General features: G+C 35.9%; 1 protein-coding gene across 1 annotated transcript; it reads right to left on the reverse strand.

Annotated features, from left to right (window-relative positions):
- Positions 1–201: 201 nt before the first annotated feature.
- On the reverse strand, positions 202–17,640 carry SPACA1 (sperm acrosome associated 1). Its single transcript, XM_047101579.1, has 7 exons — positions 17,427–17,640; positions 11,465–11,521; positions 7,798–7,899; positions 6,925–7,031; positions 6,162–6,297; positions 886–1,006; positions 202–358 (listed from the first exon to the last, which is right to left on the reverse strand). The coding sequence occupies exons 1-7, from the start codon at positions 17,638–17,640 to the stop codon at positions 202–204; spliced, it is 894 nt and encodes a 297-aa protein (XP_046957535.1).
- Positions 17,641–19,864: the final 2,224 nt, after the last annotated feature.

Consider the following 19,864-nt stretch of genomic DNA (forward strand, 5'->3'; position numbering starts at 1 on the left):
GGCGCCCCCAAATTAAAATAATTTTTGATAACTTTACCATGAAGACACTGGTTACAATAGCCCCTTCTCATATTGCATTACCCTCAGACTGTGGGAAATCAGTTGCAAAATTATTAAAGTATTTAACCATATATTTTATTTTTATAGTAATGAATCTGATATGCTCTAATCTCCTTTTGTTTCTTATATATCTTCCATATATCATTCATTCCATTCACTTAAAGCATCATCTTCAGTTCCAGGTATTTCTGTTGGTGATTGGTCAAGAGAAGTTGAATCTTTGTATCTCACTAAGCTCAGCTCAGATGGTATCTCAGTTGATGAGGATTTCTCCCCCCAGAAAGACTTGACTGCCCCCCTAGAGAAAAAAACAAAAACAAAAATCCCTTGTGAAATGAAAACCAAAACTAAATAGATCTATATAATTTGCTCTATATAGAAGTGCCTCCTTAGTCATGATTTATTTTTAGTTTGTGTTGTATCAATTACATGGTGATAGTGGATGAGTCCTTAGACTGTACCAGAGTGTAAAGTCAGGTAAGTATTAGAAATATTTTAAAAAATGGATTAGTAGCTTATACTAACCAAGTTTGAGAGTTGTGGGAACTACAACTGGACAACACACATATACATTCAAAACACTTTTTTTAGCAATTACTATATAAAATTCTAAAAATTGCATTTCAAGCTCTTTTGTGGCTGGGAAGCAAGTCATGAGATTAGCCTGAAATGGAATAGTTGCAGGAGGTATAGAGGGTGTTGGACTGTTTCAAGATACATATGGGAGGCATTATGGATGGAGCTTTGGATTCATCAAACAAGAAGTGGGGACAGACAAGGAGGACATCAAGCAAGGGTGGTGACTCAGCTGAGCCCTTTACCTACCAGTTTATAATTATGAATATCAGTACAAAGATCACAAATATACAGATAATAACTCCTATGGTCAGCACAAAAACTAGGACTGCATCAGTGTCTGGTCGGCTTGATCTTTTCATTTGCAATTCTAGAGAAAACACACACACCTGATGGTTATTACCACTGTATAAAAAAGGAGATACATATCTAAATGGAAACTTCACATCTAAAAAACAACTTTAGAAAAATACAGGAAGAATTAGTGGAAAGAAAGTTATTAGTAAGCTTGCTCATCACCTTTGAAATGTCCTTTTCTTTCTTTCTTTTTTTTTTATTATAACTTACTGTCAAATTGGCTAACATATGTGTGTACAGTGTGCTCTTGGTTTTGGGGGTAGGTTCCTGTGATTCATTGCTTACATACAACACCCAGTGCACAACCCAACAAGTGCCCTCCTCAACGCCCATCACCCATTTTCCCCTCTACACCACCCCCCATCCAGCCTCAGTTTGTTTTCTGTATTTAAGAGTCTCTTATGCCTTGCCTCCCTCCCTCTCTGTTTGTAACTATTTCCTCCCTCCCTTCCCCCATGGTCTTCTGTTAAGTTTCTCAAGTTCCACTTATATATAAATGAAAATATAGGATATCTATCTTTCTCTGACTGACTTATTTCACTTAGCATAATACCCTCCAGTTCCAGCTATATTGCTGCAAATGGCAGGATTTCATTCTTTTTCATTGCCAAGTAGTATTCCATTGTATATATAAACCACATCTTCTTTATCCATTGATCAGCTGATGGACGTGAAATGTCCTTTTCAAACATGCAGAAAAGTTGAAAGCATTTAACAGTGAACATCCTGTATTCCCACCACCTAGATACCATCAACATTTTACTATCCATCTGTCCATCCTTCTATAAATCCATTGATCCATCTTAATTTTTCAATGTATTTCAACATAATTTTCTAATGTCTGCCAATTCCCCACAAAAATCTTCAACATGCATATCATTAACTAGAGTTCAATACTTGTTTATACTTTTTCTTTTGAGGTAAAATTTACCACGAATTGCACAAAGATTTTAAATGTACATTTATTTTGGCAAATGCAAACACACATATGTAATTCAAACCCTATGAAGACTCAGGCTATTGCTATACCCCAGAGACTCCCTTTAGCCCCTCCCAGTTAATCTCTGCCCCATCCTCCAGAGGCAACTACTGTCCTGATTTTCTTTTCTACTACAGATTAGTTCTGCCTGTTCTAGAACTTTATAGGAATGGAAACATACACTATATATTCCTTAGTGTAAGGCTTTTTTTACTCAGCCTATTTTAGAGATTCACCTACACTGCTGCATGTATCAATAGTTTTTTTTTTTTTCTTTTTTATTGACGAGTAGTAGTCCAATTTGTCTGTTCATTTTCCTACTGATGGACATTCAGGCTGTTACAGCTTTAGGCTATTACAAATAAACTGCTGCAAACATTTTTATTCAAGTCATCTGCAAATGTACATTTCTCTTGGATAAATACCTAAGAGTGGAAGTGCTGGGTCATAAGGTAGAGGTACACTTTATTTTTCCAAGAAACTGTAAGATCTTTGCCCAAACTGATTGTACCCAAACTGATTGATTTCTTTTAATGAGCTAAAGTTTTTAATTTTGATGAAGCCTAATTTATCAATCTTCCCTTTTATGGTGATTGTTTTCTGAGTCGTATCTAAGAAACCCTTGCCTACTCCTGAATCATGCAGATATTTTCTTATGTTTCCTTTTTTAAGCTTTATGGCTTTAGTGTTTACATTTAGGACTATGATATATCTCTAATTTTTAGAAATGTTGTAAGATAGGGCTAGAGGTTTATGTTTTTATACAAATATCCACAGAGTACTTTTAAATTAGACATTCTCTCCCATATCTTTCTGCTCTTCTTGCAAATAAGTCTATTAAATAGACAAAGCCACTCTACCATATGTATTATAACATTGTTATGTTGTAAATTGGTGAAAAGCCAATTTATATCAAATTTTACTTACCTTACCAATTATATAGTTTTCTTGTGGTTCTTCCCAGTTGATAAATCATAGAACCATAAAGAATTCGTGTGAAGAAGGACCAGAGAGATTACCAAATGCAACTACTGAACTACACAGATAAGTAAACCAATGTTTAGGGAGGTTTAATGATTTGTACAAGCTGTTTATATCTTGTAATAGTTTAATTTTGGTAAGTACCACCCTATCAGTAATAGCTTCCTGTATGGGCAATTTCAACTGCTTATTTGTCTGGATTTTCTTCCTACTCTTTAAACATGAAAGAGTACAATTTTTCACCTTTCTTCTAATGCCAGGGGTATAAACTCAATTATTTTCTTCTTTCTAATGCCAGAGGTATAAACTCAGTTAGTGATCTCATTAAACAGTTTCAAGTATGACAGAGAAATCACATCATATTGATATTCCAACATTGTTAGATTTTTAAAAATCTTTTTGTTTTTGATAATTTTAGATTTAGAGACGGCAGTGAGATTTTTAAGCTTGAATGAAAGACACCTTTTAGTATTAAAACCTGAGAAGAAGAAATGGCAAAATTCCTTGCCATTTATTCACTACCCTGCAATACTAGCCTAGAGAGGATGGAGAGTGAAATTTCTATGGGAAGTATGCAGGCATTAGCAAATTATGTTGAAATGCATTGAAAAAAATAATACGGATCAATGGATTTATAGAAGGATGGATAGATCAATAGTAAAATGCTGATGGTAGTATCTAGATACTTCATTTCAACAGTAGTCTTCTTGCATGGATTATTTTTATATCTTGATTACTTTTATACCTAAAAAAAAAGTGGGCTGTGTTTCCTATTGAGATTTTTTAATGAAAATAGGTGAATTTCGATGTTCTAACTTCTTAGAAAAACTAAGCTTATGCCTGCATTCGTTTTCTAGGGTACCACAAACTGGGTGACTTAAAAACAGAAATTTATTGCCTCAAAGTTCTAGAGGCTAAACGTCTGAATGCAAGGTGTTGGTAAGGCCTTGCTCCCTCCAAAGTCTCTGGGGGCAGATCCTTCCTTTCTTCTTCCTGCTTCTGGTGGCCCCAGATGTTCCCTGACTTGTGGCAACATAACCCTAATCTCTGCCTCTGCTTTCACATGGCTGTCTTCTCCCTGTGTGTCTTTGTGTCTTCACATGACATTCTCATCCTTCTCATTCTGTGTTTGTGTCCAAATTTCCCTCTTCTTATAAGGATACCAGTCATAGTGAATTAAAGGCCCACTCCATTCTAGTATGTATGACCTTATGTTAACTGAAAAAATTACATCTGCAATGATCCTATTTCCAAATACAGTCACATTCTGCGGTTCTGGGAGTTAGGACTTAAGAAAGGAAACACAATTCAATCCATAACAATGTCTGACTATAAAGACAACTGTTGTGGAAGTGAAAAATCTGATGTAAAGGGAATGGATGGGAAATTTTCATTAACTAAATCATATTTACCCTAACAATATTGCAATTGTGTACTTGTTTCAAGCCAGTGCCATATTGTGGTGACATTTATACATTTATAGACAAAATATTTGTTCAGTGTCCAAATAGCCAAAAGGGTCTATCGCAGTGGTGTTCCCAATTGTCAAAAGAAACTGATACCAAAGTGTTCTGAAAACATTTTGTCATTTAACCAGTGCATGTCCTGAGATGGCAGAGCTAACCCATCAGCCTTGGACTACTTGCTACAAGAGAGAAGTCAACTTTGTCTCATTTAAGGGCTAACATTTTGGGGTCTGTGTTCTAGCCCTTAGCTTACACAATATCAAATGCATATTGACTTCTAATCATAGGAAGAGGTATGGTCTTAACAAGGATTAGGCTGTAGGGACAAAAAGAAAGAATGGTCCCCAAACCATAAATACCCTGAACTAGTTAGCACTTACTGAGATATGTTTTAGTTTGATGAGGTTTGGCCCTTTCTTGCCTTTTTTTAGTACTTTATTGAAATTATCCTTTTTATAACACTTGATATCTCAACTGAAGAGCAAGATTATTAGCTTTCACCATAAATGTTTTTTTAAAGACACTAAACACATCAAAAAAAGTTATAGTTTATTTTTAAAAGTCACCTCCAAAATATTTTAGCTTTTTTCCATTTTGATAAACAGTGTTATGCTATCTCTACAGTGTATGGTATCTCTAAACTACAGCAAAAATTCTTTACATGGGATTGAGAAATAGCTTCAAGAAATCCATGAACTCTCTAAAAATAACAGGTAGCTCTTGGCATGTTTGTTTATGTGGGCATTTTTCTGGGAAAAGCCTCTTGAATCTTGATTGGATTCTCAAAAGACCTTGTGACCAAGCCCCCTCATACCATCAATAACAATGACAACAATGTTAAGAACAACTGAACAAAAGAAAATAATTAGAGATATTAGACATTGTAGTCTAAACTGGAAGGATACGCCATGGATTAATTTTGCAAGACAAGTACAGTTTCTAACATTTAAAGTTATGTTCAGGACAAGATTTGCCTTTTGTGACAAAAATTGAGGACTACATTATTGTTTCATCAAAAAAATATTTTCTTCAAATGAATAATTTTTAAAAAGACATGTTTTGACATAACGTTTCTTAATTTTATTTATTTTACTGTGCCAAAATTGTTGTGTATCCATGAGAATTCCATGTATGCACTTTCACTTTTGTGATAGAAGTAAAATAATATAATTCAAGTTAGAGGACTGTTCTTTGGAAACGCTTCAGGAATGCACCAGTTTCTCAAAGTGAAACACATCTGACTCTACTTTGTGAAAAAGAAATTAAGCACCACTGGGGTCCCTGGGTGGCTCAGTCGGTTAACCACCAACTTCAGCTCAGGTCATGATCTTGCAGTTCGTGGGTTCAACCCCCGAGTCAGGCTCTGTACTGACAACTCAGCCTGGAGCCTTCTTTGGATTCTGTGTGTCTGTCTCTCTCTGCCCTTCCCCTGCTCGTGCTCTGCCTATCTCTCTCTCAAAAATAAATAGTAAAAAAAAAAAATTCTTTTTAAAGAAATTAAGCATCACCTTGTAGAAAGTCTAAATGATAAAAACCAGTGATTTACAAAATGTTGTCTCTGGACCAGCAGCACCTGGGAACTTGTTAGAAATGCAAACTATTCTGCCAGCCCCACCCAAGATCTACTGAATCAGAAGCCCTGGGGGTAGGGTTATCAATCTGTGTTGCAAGGTGTCCTCCAGATGATTTTGATGCTTTTTAAAGTTTGATATAAGCAAACAAAAACATTACTGGGCACTTACCACTTGTTGTATAGACTGTGAATTTAATAGATGCTACTATTTCATTATTATCCAAGGTGGCACACTCGAAAACCAAGGGGCGAACTTCCCTGCGTACTTCCAGGATTGCTGAATCATTTGCAAGGATAACGGGTTGCTATTTAAAAAGGAAAAAAAAAAGTCCTAATATTCTTTATGTGGACTTAAGATCAGGAAACAATTTATTCCTCATAACAAAAGAGTAGTCATTGTCTTTCAGTGTAGGACAGTAATTAATTATACACATGGATTTTAGAGTCAGGCAATCCAGACAATCAAGTACCAACCTTACCATTTCCTGCCTATGTGACCCAGGACAAGTTTCCCATTGCTTCTCAGTTATTTATCTGTAAAATGGGTGTAATGATAAGGATTACCTCATAGATTGTTATGTGGGTTAAAAGAAATTGTAGCACTTGGTGTATGTCTGACACTTAATAAGCCCTCAATTAACGTTAGCTACTATTATCCTGATACAACTCCTAGGCAAACAAATGAAAAATTTGCTTCCAAAATAGAAAACTTTATATAAAATGGATGTTTTTAAGTTCTGATAATAGTTGACCCCAAGGCATATATTAATACTGAAAAATTTTAAATTTCAGTAATAACAAAGTTGTAAGATTTTTAACTTCATTTTTGCAAACTGTTTCTAAAGAGAGAGTTTTCTGACAGCCATCAAGCACTGGGACACAAATTTTATCACTCACTAGAAAGCACCACATTACATACATTCATGACTTACTTGCTCTGGCCTTAGAAGTTTCCAAATATATTTGAAACGATTTACAGGAGATATATGAGTACATGCCATTCTAACACTGTCAAGACTTTCTGAAATTGGTCTACCCCCTAAAAACAAGGAAAATTAAATACATATATACCATTGGGCATTATAAATTGCTTTATACAAAGGCTACTTTTAAAAGCCACTATATAAATTATAAAATCAATTTTTTTAAATCAATTATATGCTGGACGTTATCAAAATTATTATTGAGAGTTTGAGGGTAGAAGAGCAGAGAGGAATAATGGATGCAACGTAAAGTCATTAAAAGAAGCAGGTGGGAGACACCATAGCTGTCTGTTCCTTCTGCAGAATATATAGCAAAGGCAACCAATTTAGTGATCTATTAGATTAAACTTTGAGATCCGCTAGTGGCTTTCCATTTATTGGTTAGGGATTCCATTTATTGATTAGGATTACCACTAGAAGTAATGAACTCTCAAAGTAGTGTAATTTGACATAGAACAGACCTCAAAGTTCTCAGTTTAAAGTCTGCCAATCTATTGATAATCATGCCAATCACTTGTCAAGATCAAAGTGTCAAAAGTATTTCACTATAGCACAGCCTTGATCACAGGCCCTGAGTATAATAAGGTTCTAGTGTATTACAGAGAATATACGTTAAATTTTAGACATAACTGAAAAAATGTAAAGCAAAAATGGAAAGGTACTCAGAGCTATTACTGTCTAGAGAACTGGAATTTTAAGTTTTATTAAGTTTCCTTTCAGTATTGATCAGCTCCTTCCACTCATGGCAGCCTGAGGTTAAAGCTATTTCCCTACAGTAAACTTTTCCCTTCTGTCTCCCCCCCAAAACAGAGTCCAACTCACAGCCACAATCTACTGGTCCACGGCATTCTTCCACCCGTACAATACACTTGGATTCACCTCCAGGGCATCCATTTGTTAGGATAACTTCTCTAATACCAACACCTTTGGTAAAAGAAACCAGCAAGTGTTAAGAAAAATTCATTCCAGTTTCTTTTCTTTTTCTACCTAGGCTTTTTTTTTTTTTTTGAGACTTCTAATTTCAGAAGTTAAATTCCTAACTTCAGGGAGGTAATGCTTAGAATTATTTTATGCCCCTCATTTTGAATTATTTCATAAAACAGCATTTCCCAAAGTGAGTTACATGAAACACTAGTTCCTCTGGTTGTTAGCGTAAGAAAAGGTATTCCACAGTTAGACATTTGAAAATGATACATTAAATAAAATTAAAGGGTCCTCTTTATTTACAGAATTTGGGGAGAACTTTGAATATGCTAAGGAAATTAATGTGCTATAGTGTATAAGCTTTCACTGATTGAAGATGTAAAATTTTTACATTTTAACATTTTTGAAATCAGAATTTACCTTTGAATTGACAACATGTGACAAATTGGCCGCATTTTTCCATTTTAGAGGTACATAAAATATGCTTCTTATAGCTGATAAAATCTTATATTTGATGAAATACAGTAGTACACAGGATCTCCCAAATTCATCTGGCATGGAACTTTTAGAAGAGATTTTGGAACTCTAGAGAACATTCCCAAAATCACATTATATTTTTTCTTTTTTAAATGTTTATTTATTTGTTTTGAGAGGGGGGAAGGGGCAGAGAGGCCATGGGGGGGTGCGGAGAGAATTCCAAGCAGGCTCCACATTGTCAGTGTAGAACCAGAGAGCTTGAACTCAAGAACTGTGAGATCATGAGCTGAGCTGAAATCAAGAGTCAGACGCTTAATCAAATGGACCACCCCTGCCAGAATCACATTTTAAAACACAAATGATGTTTTTTAATATTTAGATTAGTAAAATCTAAATTAGATTTAGTAAAATCTAAATATTTAAATTAGTAAAATCTATAGTAGTAGAAACTATTAAATCTCAATTTCTAGTAAGATACTCTTTTTAGAATTACCACACTTTTTTACAACAAGAAATCAAGTCTTTACTAACAGATCTCAGATCTCCACTGGGTTTGCCTTTCATTGCCAGAATTGAGGAACATGATAAATGCTCAATCAGTGACATGATAAACATGTCGTATGGATAAGTGACCTGTGATAAGATGGTGTAGTCACAGGCTAAGGAACAGTACATCTTGATTTCCTTGTCTACCAGATTCCGTCTTTCAGCCTCTAAAGATGTTAATCATAAAACCCATTCTCAAGGGCAAGTTGAAGTCAACTTACAACAGTGACAGATGACTTACAACAGTGCTTCTCAAACTTTAGAGTGCACGCAATCACCTGGAAATCTTATTAACACGCAAATTCTGATTCAGTAGGTCTGGAGTAGGTTCTGAGATTCTGCGTTTCTAACAAGCTCCCAGGAGATGCTGATGCAGCTGGTCTATGGACCAAACTGAGTAGCAAGGGAGAGGACTCTACATGAGATAAGGAGATGAAGATTGGGAGAGAAAAGATCTTTTTTTTAATTATGTTTTTATTTTAATTCCAGTGTAGTTAACATACAGTGTTATGTTAGTTTTGGGTATACAATATAGTGATTCAACAATTCTATGCATTACTCAGTGCTCATCATGATAAGTATACTCTTTGAGGAAAGATTTCTTTTGATTAAAAGAGATGCCTGAGAATGGTTGCAGTATAGCTCTGCTTGAATTTATGAAAGGTACCTCACTAGATGCACAGCCTTATTCTGAACTGCATAAATATTTTCCAAGCAAATTTAATTAGGAATTTATTTAGCCAAATATAGTTCATTGCAATGATATGTGTAGGTGTGAGATTTTCTGTAAGTCCAAGTAAACCTAAAAATCTGCCTGGGTATTCCAGAAAAAGAAAATTTTTTGACTGCTAAAATATTGTTTTGGGAGTTCAATAGAATTATCACCAAAGCACTTTTTTCCCCTCTAAATAGTTCTGTTATAAACCAAAAAAGTTTGAAAATATTTTAAAATATTTTAGATGTGAAATATTACCTTTTATGGTTTATCTTTCTCCTTAGAATTTATCACCATCTGACATGTTACATGTTTGAATATTATTTTTCTCTTTGCCCCTACTAAAATATACACTCCTTGAATGCAAGGAGTTTCCTCTGCTTTATTCCAGCACCTGTAACAATGCCTGGCACATAGTAGGCAAAATTCAAAAAATGATTTGATGAATGAGCAAATATATAATTTTTGAAACACATCTTTAAATAATAGAGTAATACACTATAAATTACTAGAATTGTCTTAAAAATAATTCTCTACCTGTGAAAATTTCTCAAGCAAGCAGCAAAAGAAAGATATAAATTACAAATGAATATTCACAGGTTTATTACATGTATTCCTCTCATTTCTGACTCTGACCCTGTAAGAATTTAAGGTAAAAAAATAGTTTTAAAATTATCTTAAGAGGCAGAAGGTAGAACAGTGGTTGTCAGGAGGTGGGGGAAGGGGAGAGAGCAGGGAGTTCGTGTTTAATGGGTATGGAGTTTTCATTTGGGGATGATGAAAAAGTTCTGGAGATGGATGGTGGTAATCATTGTACAACAATATGCACATGTTTAAGATTACCAGTTGTACATTTAAAAATGATAAAAATAATAAATTTTATGTTAGGTTTATTTTGCCACAATGAAAATATATTATCTTAAATATTAATAATTCAGGTGTAGTTTAAAAAGCAATTCTGCTCTACATCTGCATGGATTGCTGTCTTCTACCCTTTGGTTTTTGTCTTTCCCTCCCATCACTATCCTTTTCGCAAGACAGGTTCTAATTTAGAATAAACGGAATTTCATTGAGTTATCTATTGTCTTATCAGCATGCTAGTCTGTCTATAGTGGTTCTCAAAGTGGTTGTTAAAAGATGGTCTTTTAACCAGCAGCATCAGCTTTATTTGTAAACTTGTTTAGAAATACAAATTCTTAGGCTCCTCCAAAGACCAAGTGAGTTAGGAACTCAGGGTAGGCCCAGCAGCCTGGGTTTTAACAAGCTCTGCAGGCACTTAGGGTGGACACTTAAATTTGAGAAACACTGGTCTATTATAGCACATGTAACCTTAATCCCACCCCCATGTGAGAGATATTATGTCCAATTTCTATTCATGGAATGATGGAAAAAAGTCATAGTTTGTGAATATTATCTTTCCCCCAAAGCTAATACCTCTTTTCCCCAAGACATAACATATGAATTGGAGAAATGTAGAATTTATAATAGAGTATTACAAATACACAAATTTCTTGATAGATTTGCCACGCAGTGTGTGGGAAGACATCTGTGAGATGCATCGGAAGATCTTCATCTTCTGAACATCTGTGAGATAAACTTTTACTTAGTGAAGGCAGTTTAAGTGCCAAAAAAATATAGGGAGCCAGCTTAAAATAAGACTTAGGGGTTATGAACTGACAATATCTTACCTTTTGAGCTTTGTGTGCAAATTATAGTTTAAGAGATAAATAAGAGCACACAAATTACAAATAAAAATTTTCAACAGCTTTTACCTTTCCTTCCCACCAAATTACAATATTGTTGATTTATCTGCTCTATGCTACTTACCACATGTAACGGTGCACATCCCAAATTCTACTTCTTTGACTGCTGTATTATTTGAAACTAAATATAAAGTGCAAAGATACATTATTTAATCATGTAAAAATTTTTTTAAGTGAAAAACTACTTGAGGGTGAAGGATACAAGCATTCATGGGAAGCAGATAGTTTTTAACCTTAATAAAAAAAAAAGTTTTTTAACTTTTTAAATCAGAAAAGTAATGTCATTCCTAGTACATCTTCTATTATTGCTTAAATCAAAAGAAGCCTAAATCGTGAAAGTAATGAATTAAATTAGGAAATACTTTGCAAAGAAGGTCTATATTTAAACTCTTATATAAATTAAAAATAATTTTTTTCATCAACTTAATACATGGTGAGTTAAAGTTCTATAGGTCAGAAAAACAAAAAACAAAAGCCTGCCAACTGTAAGGCCCGATTTTTTCTATTCTCTATTTTCCAAAAAAAAAATTGTGAGTGCATCATTTCCATCCAAAAATAAGTCTTTATCCCAAATGTTTATTAAAATCTCTGTTATAGGTTGGTTCTATACATTCTTAAGATGATAGATTATTCCCAAGAACTTATCCCAACACTTTATTTATCAGGATAATTTATGAATATACATGTGTTTGAGTAGTTAAATATTATTGCTTTCAAATCACATTTCTCTGTTTCTTTTTTTTTTTTTTTTTTTTAATTTTTTTCAACGTTTATTTATTTTTGGGACAGAGAGAGACAGAGCATGAACGGGGGAGGGGCAGAGAGAGAGGGAGACACAGAATCGGAAACAGGCTCCAGGCTCTGAGCCATCAGCCCAGAGCCCGACGCGGGGCTCGAACTCACGGACCGCGAGATCGTGACCTGGCTGAAGTCGGATGCTTAACCGACTGCGCCACCCAGGCGCCCCACACATTTCTCTGTTTCTAATCTGGCATGATTTCCACCAGCCAATTCTTCACAGCAGATTAGGACTAATATCTCAATATAAAAAATATTACATGAGGGGTTAGAATTTTTTTTAAAGCATTGCATCCTAAATTAACAATATTACATGGGAAAGTGCATTGGAATTGGGGTCCACATTGCTTCTTCTACCACTAATCATCTGAGTTTGATCAAATTACTTAAAACTCTGTCAGGCCTACTTAACTCTTCTGCAAAAATCTGAAAAGGAAAATCTATCTTATTTGATTATTGTAAGAATTAAATGAGATAACATATGTGAAAACATTCTGTAACTTATTTACTGCTGCAAACATGCTTAAGATAGCATAACTTCATTCACAGTCAGTGCACATCACAGTTTTTCCTATTTTGATTACTGTAAGACAATACATTCATAAACACTGTTATTCTATATTTACAAGCACCAAATATACTGAATAATAGTATGCTGTTGGTGTATACATGTTAAGTAAATTAATATTGACTTTGTTAAATTATTTGGCCTATCATGATCAATTTTGAAATGACATTTTTGCTTGAAATGCTTGGATACTTTCTGCTGGCACATTATGAGATATAAATTAAAAGACAAATCTTGAACATAGAAAACACAGTTAGGAGGATGAGTATTAGCTTTTAAATACAACTTCTTTTAAAAAACCATTAGAAAAAACTATGAATCAGCCCCACTATTCACTACCTATGCAACTTTGGGAAAGTTACTTAAGCTCTCCTAACTCCAGAAAGACTGGATTTAATCAGATGATCTCTAAAGTCCCTTTTGGCTTTGATTGCCCATTAGGTCATTCAATGACTTTCTTTTTATTTTATTTTTTGAGAAACAGAGAATGAGTGTGGGTGGGGCAGAGGGGACAAAGGGGGGAGAGAGACAGAGAGAGAGAGAGAGAGAGAGAGAGAGAGAGAGAGAGAGAGAACCTTAATCAGACTCCACACTCAGCATGGAGCCCAACCCCATGACCCTGGGATCATGACCTGAGCTGAAATCAAGAGTCAGATGCTCAGCTGACTGAGCCACCCAGGCACACCTCAATATCAGAGTTTTTTTTTTTAATTTTTTTTTAAAGTTTATTCATTTTTGAGAGAGAAAGAGAGAACGAGCAAGCATGAGCAGGGGAGGGGCAGAGAGAGAGAGAGGGAGATACAGAATCCAAAGTAGGCTCCAGGCTCTGAGCTGTCAGCACAGAACCCAATGCGGGGCTCGAACTCACAAACTGCGAGATCATGACCTGAGCCAAAGTTGGACGCTTAACCAACTGAGCCACCCAGGTGCCCCCAACTTTCATTTTTGATGGGAATCCTATACTGGTGAGTCACAGAAATTACATGTACCTGGACTTCAGTGTGATATTTGTCAAAATTTCCTGTTATATATCTATGAGTAAAAAGGAAAAATACAGTCTGAATGTCAGTAAACTTTTTATGTGTAACTTGCTAAACAGTAATATCCACTGATGCTAAGTAATTGCTTGGTGCCAATTTGTAAGGAATGATGTGTCACAGGACTCTGCCCTGTTTAATATTTTTATTACTGACTTGGAAAATATTGGCATCCTGCTGACTGAATCCAGAGATTCTGAAAAACTAGAAAGGATAGCAAATATGTTTGAAAATAAATCTGGCTCTAAAAATGACAGGTTGGAATACCAGGCAAGTCTAACAAAATGAAACCTTAAGAGAAATAAAAGTCTTACATATAGAGCCGAAAGCTAACTGTCCCCAAAATACTAATAGGCTGTCTTAACTTGATAGAAGAACAGGTGAAAATGAGTAGAAATTTCAATAGTAACTTCAATAGGAGTCAAGAATGTGATGAGTCTTCTTAAAAATCTACTGGGTTTTAGACTTTACTAATAAAAGCCTGGCATCCACCACGATGTAGATAATGATCCTCATCTTTTTTGTTCTGGCAAATCCTGGAATGTTTTCTTCAATTCTCATCACACTTTAACTGTTGGTATATACCATCAGAATCCAATTTTAACTTTTGAGTTTCTTTTTTAAGAGTTTATATGTAAGGTTGGTATTTCATAACTTTTATTCTTTCTTAGAGGTGTTCCAAAGAAAAAGAGAAAATAGTTATATTTATATAGGATAAAACTTATTTTATAGAATGAAACTCATTCTATTTTGCAATTATTTTTTTTTATTTTGCAATTATTATGTAGGTCTGTTCTTGGTTCTTTTATAAATGTAAGCTTATAGGTATAGGATAACTATAAATCTAAGGGTTTACGTATAGGTATACCATTATGTGTATAAAAGGTATAAAAGGTATGGGGGGTATAAGGGGTATGAGTATAAATCTAACATAATATCTTAGTAATTTTTCCTATATTTTTTAAACATTTTGTTATTTCATCATCTGTAATGATTGATTTAATTATTACTTATTGATCATTCCTAGCTGTGTGTTTTTTTTAAAAAACACTAAGAAAACAAAATGGAAGAGTGGTTGGAATTGCCTAGAAAGATGATGTAACTGTAAAATAAATCATAACCATTACATCATCCTTTGTTTTATTTCTTTGTCCAAAAAATTGCATCATCTTTCAGAAAGATATAAAAGAACTCTAGATGCACCTTTCTTCTAGTCCATTTTCATCTTTCATTGAACATAGTTGAGGTTTTTGAATTTCGTTTTTTGGTTTTTGGTCCATAAAAGGAGAAGAAAATTGACAGAGAGAAACATTTCACAATTGTTGGATGAATCGGAAGATGAACACAGAGATAGAGAGCAGCACCTTAAATGCTAAGGATGATGGTGAAATTGATTGCATAAGCAAAAGGAGAGATGATAACTTAAATATCCTAGATGAATTTTCTATAACTCAAGAGTCAATGGATTAATGAGTATTACATTTCTAAAGATGAAAAGGATATATAGTATTTTCATTCAGTTAGTCTTTCAACAGGAAAGACTTGATCCTGAAATGTTTTGTGAAAATAAACTGGACCATACTATTTTGCTAAAAGGATATAGACAATATTCTTTTCTTTTCAAAGCTCCTTATACCCCAAAATTTACTTGATAAGGTTTGTAAATGGACAGATCATGATGGCAGGTATGTATACAAAGGTAACTAAGAGAAAATAGATGATGTAGAAATGAATAAAATTCATTGGGTCAATCATCTAATTGGTATTTATAAATCTAAAATGAAAACATTTTGCAATTAGGGAGCAAAGAACATGGCAGTCTTCTCATCAACAAAATATGTGGCTTCATAGTTTTCAAAAGTACTGTTTTGACAATGCAAGTGCAAAAAGAACCAAAGGAATAAACTAGAATCTATTAGAGATGTACTTGAAATCTGGAATCAGTATTTATAAGATGGATACATTCCAGATTCATACATAACAGTTAATGAGCATTTAGTTGCATTCAAAGTGCCTTGCCCATCTAGGGTATATACATCTTCAAAACCAGGAAATATGGAATAAAAATTTGTAGTTTTCCATATTTACATTCTTATTAAAATTTCATTTAAGTTGCTTCATTAACCCTTTATTCTTACTCTTGTAAATTACTTGTAAAATGCTTTAAAATCTAAAAAAAAGTGAACTGGATAGCAAATAGTGATGACTGCTTTTACTGGTCCATGGAGGGTTGAGGGGCTTTGTCAAATTTTAATAATGGCTCTAGAAAATTTCCAATCTTAGACACTTCCAATTAGTTATGGTTCTGGATTCTCACTCTTCCCAGGAAAAAACAACTACACATGAAACTGTACATATGAAATTCCAAAAGGTAGACCCCCTAAAGTTCACAGATGACAAAACTGAGACAGTGAGAGAATAAATACCTTGCCTACATTTGAATTTGTATCTAAGACATTATAACTTCATTGTCTGGACTTAGCCTAAACTCTATTTAGCACATTACAGCTAGAACTATCCCTTGAACAGTTTAATACTAAAATTGTTAATTATTTTTAAAACTAGAGTGAAACAACAGCTATTCTGCCTTAAAACATGTTTTCTTGCCTAGTCTCTTTCACACTTCCAAAGTCAAGGACCTCGACAAACTCCCTGTAATGTTATCAAGGCAATACAAACCTACATCTCACCATTAACCTCAGATAGTCAATTTCTTTCTGTCGCTGAGGGTCACTATGTCATCAGGAAATAAAAGAAAGGCTAATAAATACAGCACCTATTCTGTATGTCTAGGAGATGTGAGACTGCCAAGGAAATTAAAAGAATCTCAGCCAGGTCATTTGTGGGGTAAGGGAATCAGTCTCCTTGAGCTGCAAATCTGCAACTGGTTTTCTACCAACCAGAATGTGTTACTAACCAATAAAACATATTTAATGGCTTGTCAAGTTTTATTGCTTAATGACCCAGCAGAATAAGGCAAATTTACGAAACAAGCACAGACTCATTCCCCCTTGGCTAACAGGTATTATCCAACAAAACCACTACTTGGATCCTTAATAGGTGTTTCCTACTACTACCATTCCATTGTGGATAGAAGTGGAACGTACAAATATCTTATCACCAGGCTACAGAGGTGCACAAAGGTGGAGCTGCATGAAGCTGGCAAGGGGCTTCTGGGCAGTTTTGTCAGCATTTTGGTCTAAGATGTGTCACAGTGAGGGGGATTCTTAATTCCAATGAGTTCCAACCTAAAGATCAAATGTGGAAAGTAGTACAACCTCAAAGTAATTTGGAACTTCAAAAAAATTAAAAAAAAATAAAATGGGAAAGAAATAGAACTACAAGGAGTCAAAATAATTCCTGTTGGTGAGAGGCTACTTCCGACTCCTACTCCTTAACAACAACAACAAAAAGCACATATAACAATTTCTATAATGTGCTTATTTGTTTTTCTTAGCACAGTCTCTTCAAGGCGAATAGGCATATGAAAAAAAGTATAAATTCAGGCTGTTTGCAAATTGAGCTCTACAGATGCTAACAGGGCTAATAATTCTCATTGTCCTCAGACAGAAAGCAGGGCTTTGCCTTCGGCTGGTCCACGTTAAGGAGCCTCCCGCCCTCACCATCCTCCTCTGGCAGAGTCTGGGCCTCGCTCTCAGCCTCGGCCTCGTTCTCGGCCTCCTCCTCGCCCTCATTCTCGCCCTCGCCCTCGGGGGCCAAGCTGGGATCCTGGATGGCAGTGACGTTCGTCCCACACGCGGACCGGAGGCCCGCCAGGAGAAGCCAGCCCACGGTCAGCAGCAGCCCGTTGGAGCAGCCCGCGCCCCCGGGGCTCATGGTTCTCGGCCCCGATGGCCGACCAAGACGCAGTCGCAGCCGCCCGCTCCCGACAAGAGGTGCGTCGAAGAGAGGAGCCGCCAGACTCTGAAGCTCCGAGCCGCGCCGCGCCAGGTAACCATTGAGGCGTCACGGCTCGTCACCGGCAAGCGGAACGCCTCCCGGGCTCCTAGCGCCCTTGGAACGCGCGCGGGGCCGCCTGTAGCGCCTCGCCCGGCACTTCCGACTGGGCTTAGGCCGCGCGGCTCGCTTTCCGGAGTTGCAGGTGCGCATGCGGTGGCAGGAGCTGCGCTCATTTCCTCAGTTACTAAGCAACCCGCCAGCTTTTCCCTCCGGTCTTGCTTGCTCACCCTTGTCTCTTCTGAAACACGTTCGTCCTTCCTACGCTTTCTCTTCTCCAAACCATATCCCTAGACCCACGAAGCACTCTTCATGTGACTTGGATCCAGATTCCTTGTACAGGATATCCTACTCGGCATGTATCAAGAAGGATTTGTCAAAACCTCATTAAGTATGGTGCCGCAAACTAGATCCATATCTGCAGGTGAGGCTTGATCTGCAGAGGATATAGGAACCCACTTTCTTGGCTCTGAAATCTTTTGTTGACAATACACTCTAGTGTTGTTTAGTTTTTAAGATTTTGTGCTGTGCCATCAATTCCCCAATTCCCCGTAGGGCTTCTTTACGCTAGATTAGGCGGTAGGGAGAGAGAAAGGAAAAGGGGAGGGTGCGTCCGTTGCCAAGCTTCTTCTACCACGTTCAATATTTAGATAGATGATGTTTTTGTAACCAAATCTAGAACGTAACCTTTGTTCCTGTTAATTTCTGTCTTCTTGCTTTGGGCCTGTGTTTTAAGCCTCATTGAGATTTTTTTTCAACTCTGAATCTGTCGTCTATTAGATAGTTCTCCCAAGTTTGATTTGGAAAATATGTCTCTTTCAGATCAGTAACAAAAATGTTAAAAAGGGCAACAAGCTAAGAATAAAGCACTAAGAGGCCATTCTCTGACAATAATCCATTAATCCACACATTGATTTAACCCAAGAATCAATTCTTTTACCAAAAAAGAAATCCCGCCTTTTTCTAAGGTTGAATCAGACTGGAAGCAAGAATACTATGGCATTGCCACTTGAATCAAAAAACCTTAGATTTAAGTATAACTCCCCACTGCCCTCTTAATGGTATTCAGTGTCAATATGCCCAATTATATCATAGAAATAAATGAAATCCCATTAAATTCCTTCCATGATGGTGTTGTAAGGGTTAAATTGTAGTGTAGGGCTAACCTGTAGCCTTGGGAAATAACAGCTTTGTTTTGACACTGTAGGTTAAGAGATAACAGCCTTGTCTTACAATCAAGGGAACAAAAGTTCAAGAGAAATCAACTGGATTGGTGTTTGATTGGATCTGGGCAAGGGCATGTTGAGAACTTTGAAAAAGTGGGCCAGAGGCAGGGTCAAGGAGGTCAGCTGGTTGCAGCTTAACCGCAGAAGGTCTGAACTGTTTCCACCCCCATCTGGGAACTATTTCTTTGTTCCCAGGTGATGATAAGATGATGTGGTTGGCTATAAAACTCTACCTAGGATGTTCGAGGCCACACTCTGGTCAAGTGTGTCGGTCCGATCAGTTGGCTTGTCTCTCATTGCAATAAACTTTGTTGTGACTGTCACTGGTGCCCGTAGCATTCTGTTTCAGGAGTCGTGTGGATGCAACAGTGCTAATTTCAACAAGTCTGCTTTAATTAATTTAGGCTTCTTTAAGAACAGAAACATAGACTTTGTAATCAAGAGTTTAGAAATCATGTAATACTCCAATCCCTTCATTTTTCAGTGAGGAGATTAAGAACTGGCCTTCTAGTAAATGCCTCACATAAGATCATCCCGCAATTTATTTGTAAAGCAGGCTCTCACAACCATATCTCCTGAATGCTCATTGGGTGCTTAGTGATTCATATAATTTAAAGTTAACAATGAAAAAACATTCAGTGGGGTAATAGAGAGTCAAGAGTTCAAGCAATGTTCAATGAAAACAAATTAGGGTTGAAATTTTTTTATCTTGTTATTCCAAGTTTGATTAGACCTAATAGCTACAATGTGGTAGTAAGAAAATATTGATGAATAGACAGTTCAATGGATTTAAATGTGAAATTTGAAACAGAGTTCGTTTAACTGTTTCTACATGACCTTATCCCATACTTTGAGGTTTAACACCAATTCCTATGGCA

The sequence above is a fragment of the Lynx rufus genome, unplaced genomic scaffold (assembly GCF_022079265.1).
Source record: "Lynx rufus isolate CCGP_SWC_20201006 ecotype Redwood Valley unplaced genomic scaffold, mLynRuf1.p SCAF_6, whole genome shotgun sequence".
Lineage (NCBI taxonomy): Eukaryota > Metazoa > Chordata > Mammalia > Carnivora > Felidae > Lynx > Lynx rufus.

What these genes read in the sequence shown, in the direction of transcription:
- SPACA1 (XM_047101579.1), bottom strand. Translation starts at nt 17,640, where the DNA reads ATGAGCCCCGGGGGCGCGGGCTGCTCCAACGGGCTGCTGCTGACCGTG. An exon ending in GACTCTGCCAGAGGAGGATG is followed by an intron (nt 11,522 to 17,426) that starts GTGAGGGCGGGA and finishes CTTTATATTTAG; the next exon opens with TTTCAAATAATACAGCAGTC. An exon ending in ATATTCATAATTATAAACTG is followed by an intron (nt 359 to 885) that starts GTAGGTAAAGGG and finishes TTTTTTCTCTAG; the next exon opens with GGGGGCAGTCAAGTCTTTCT.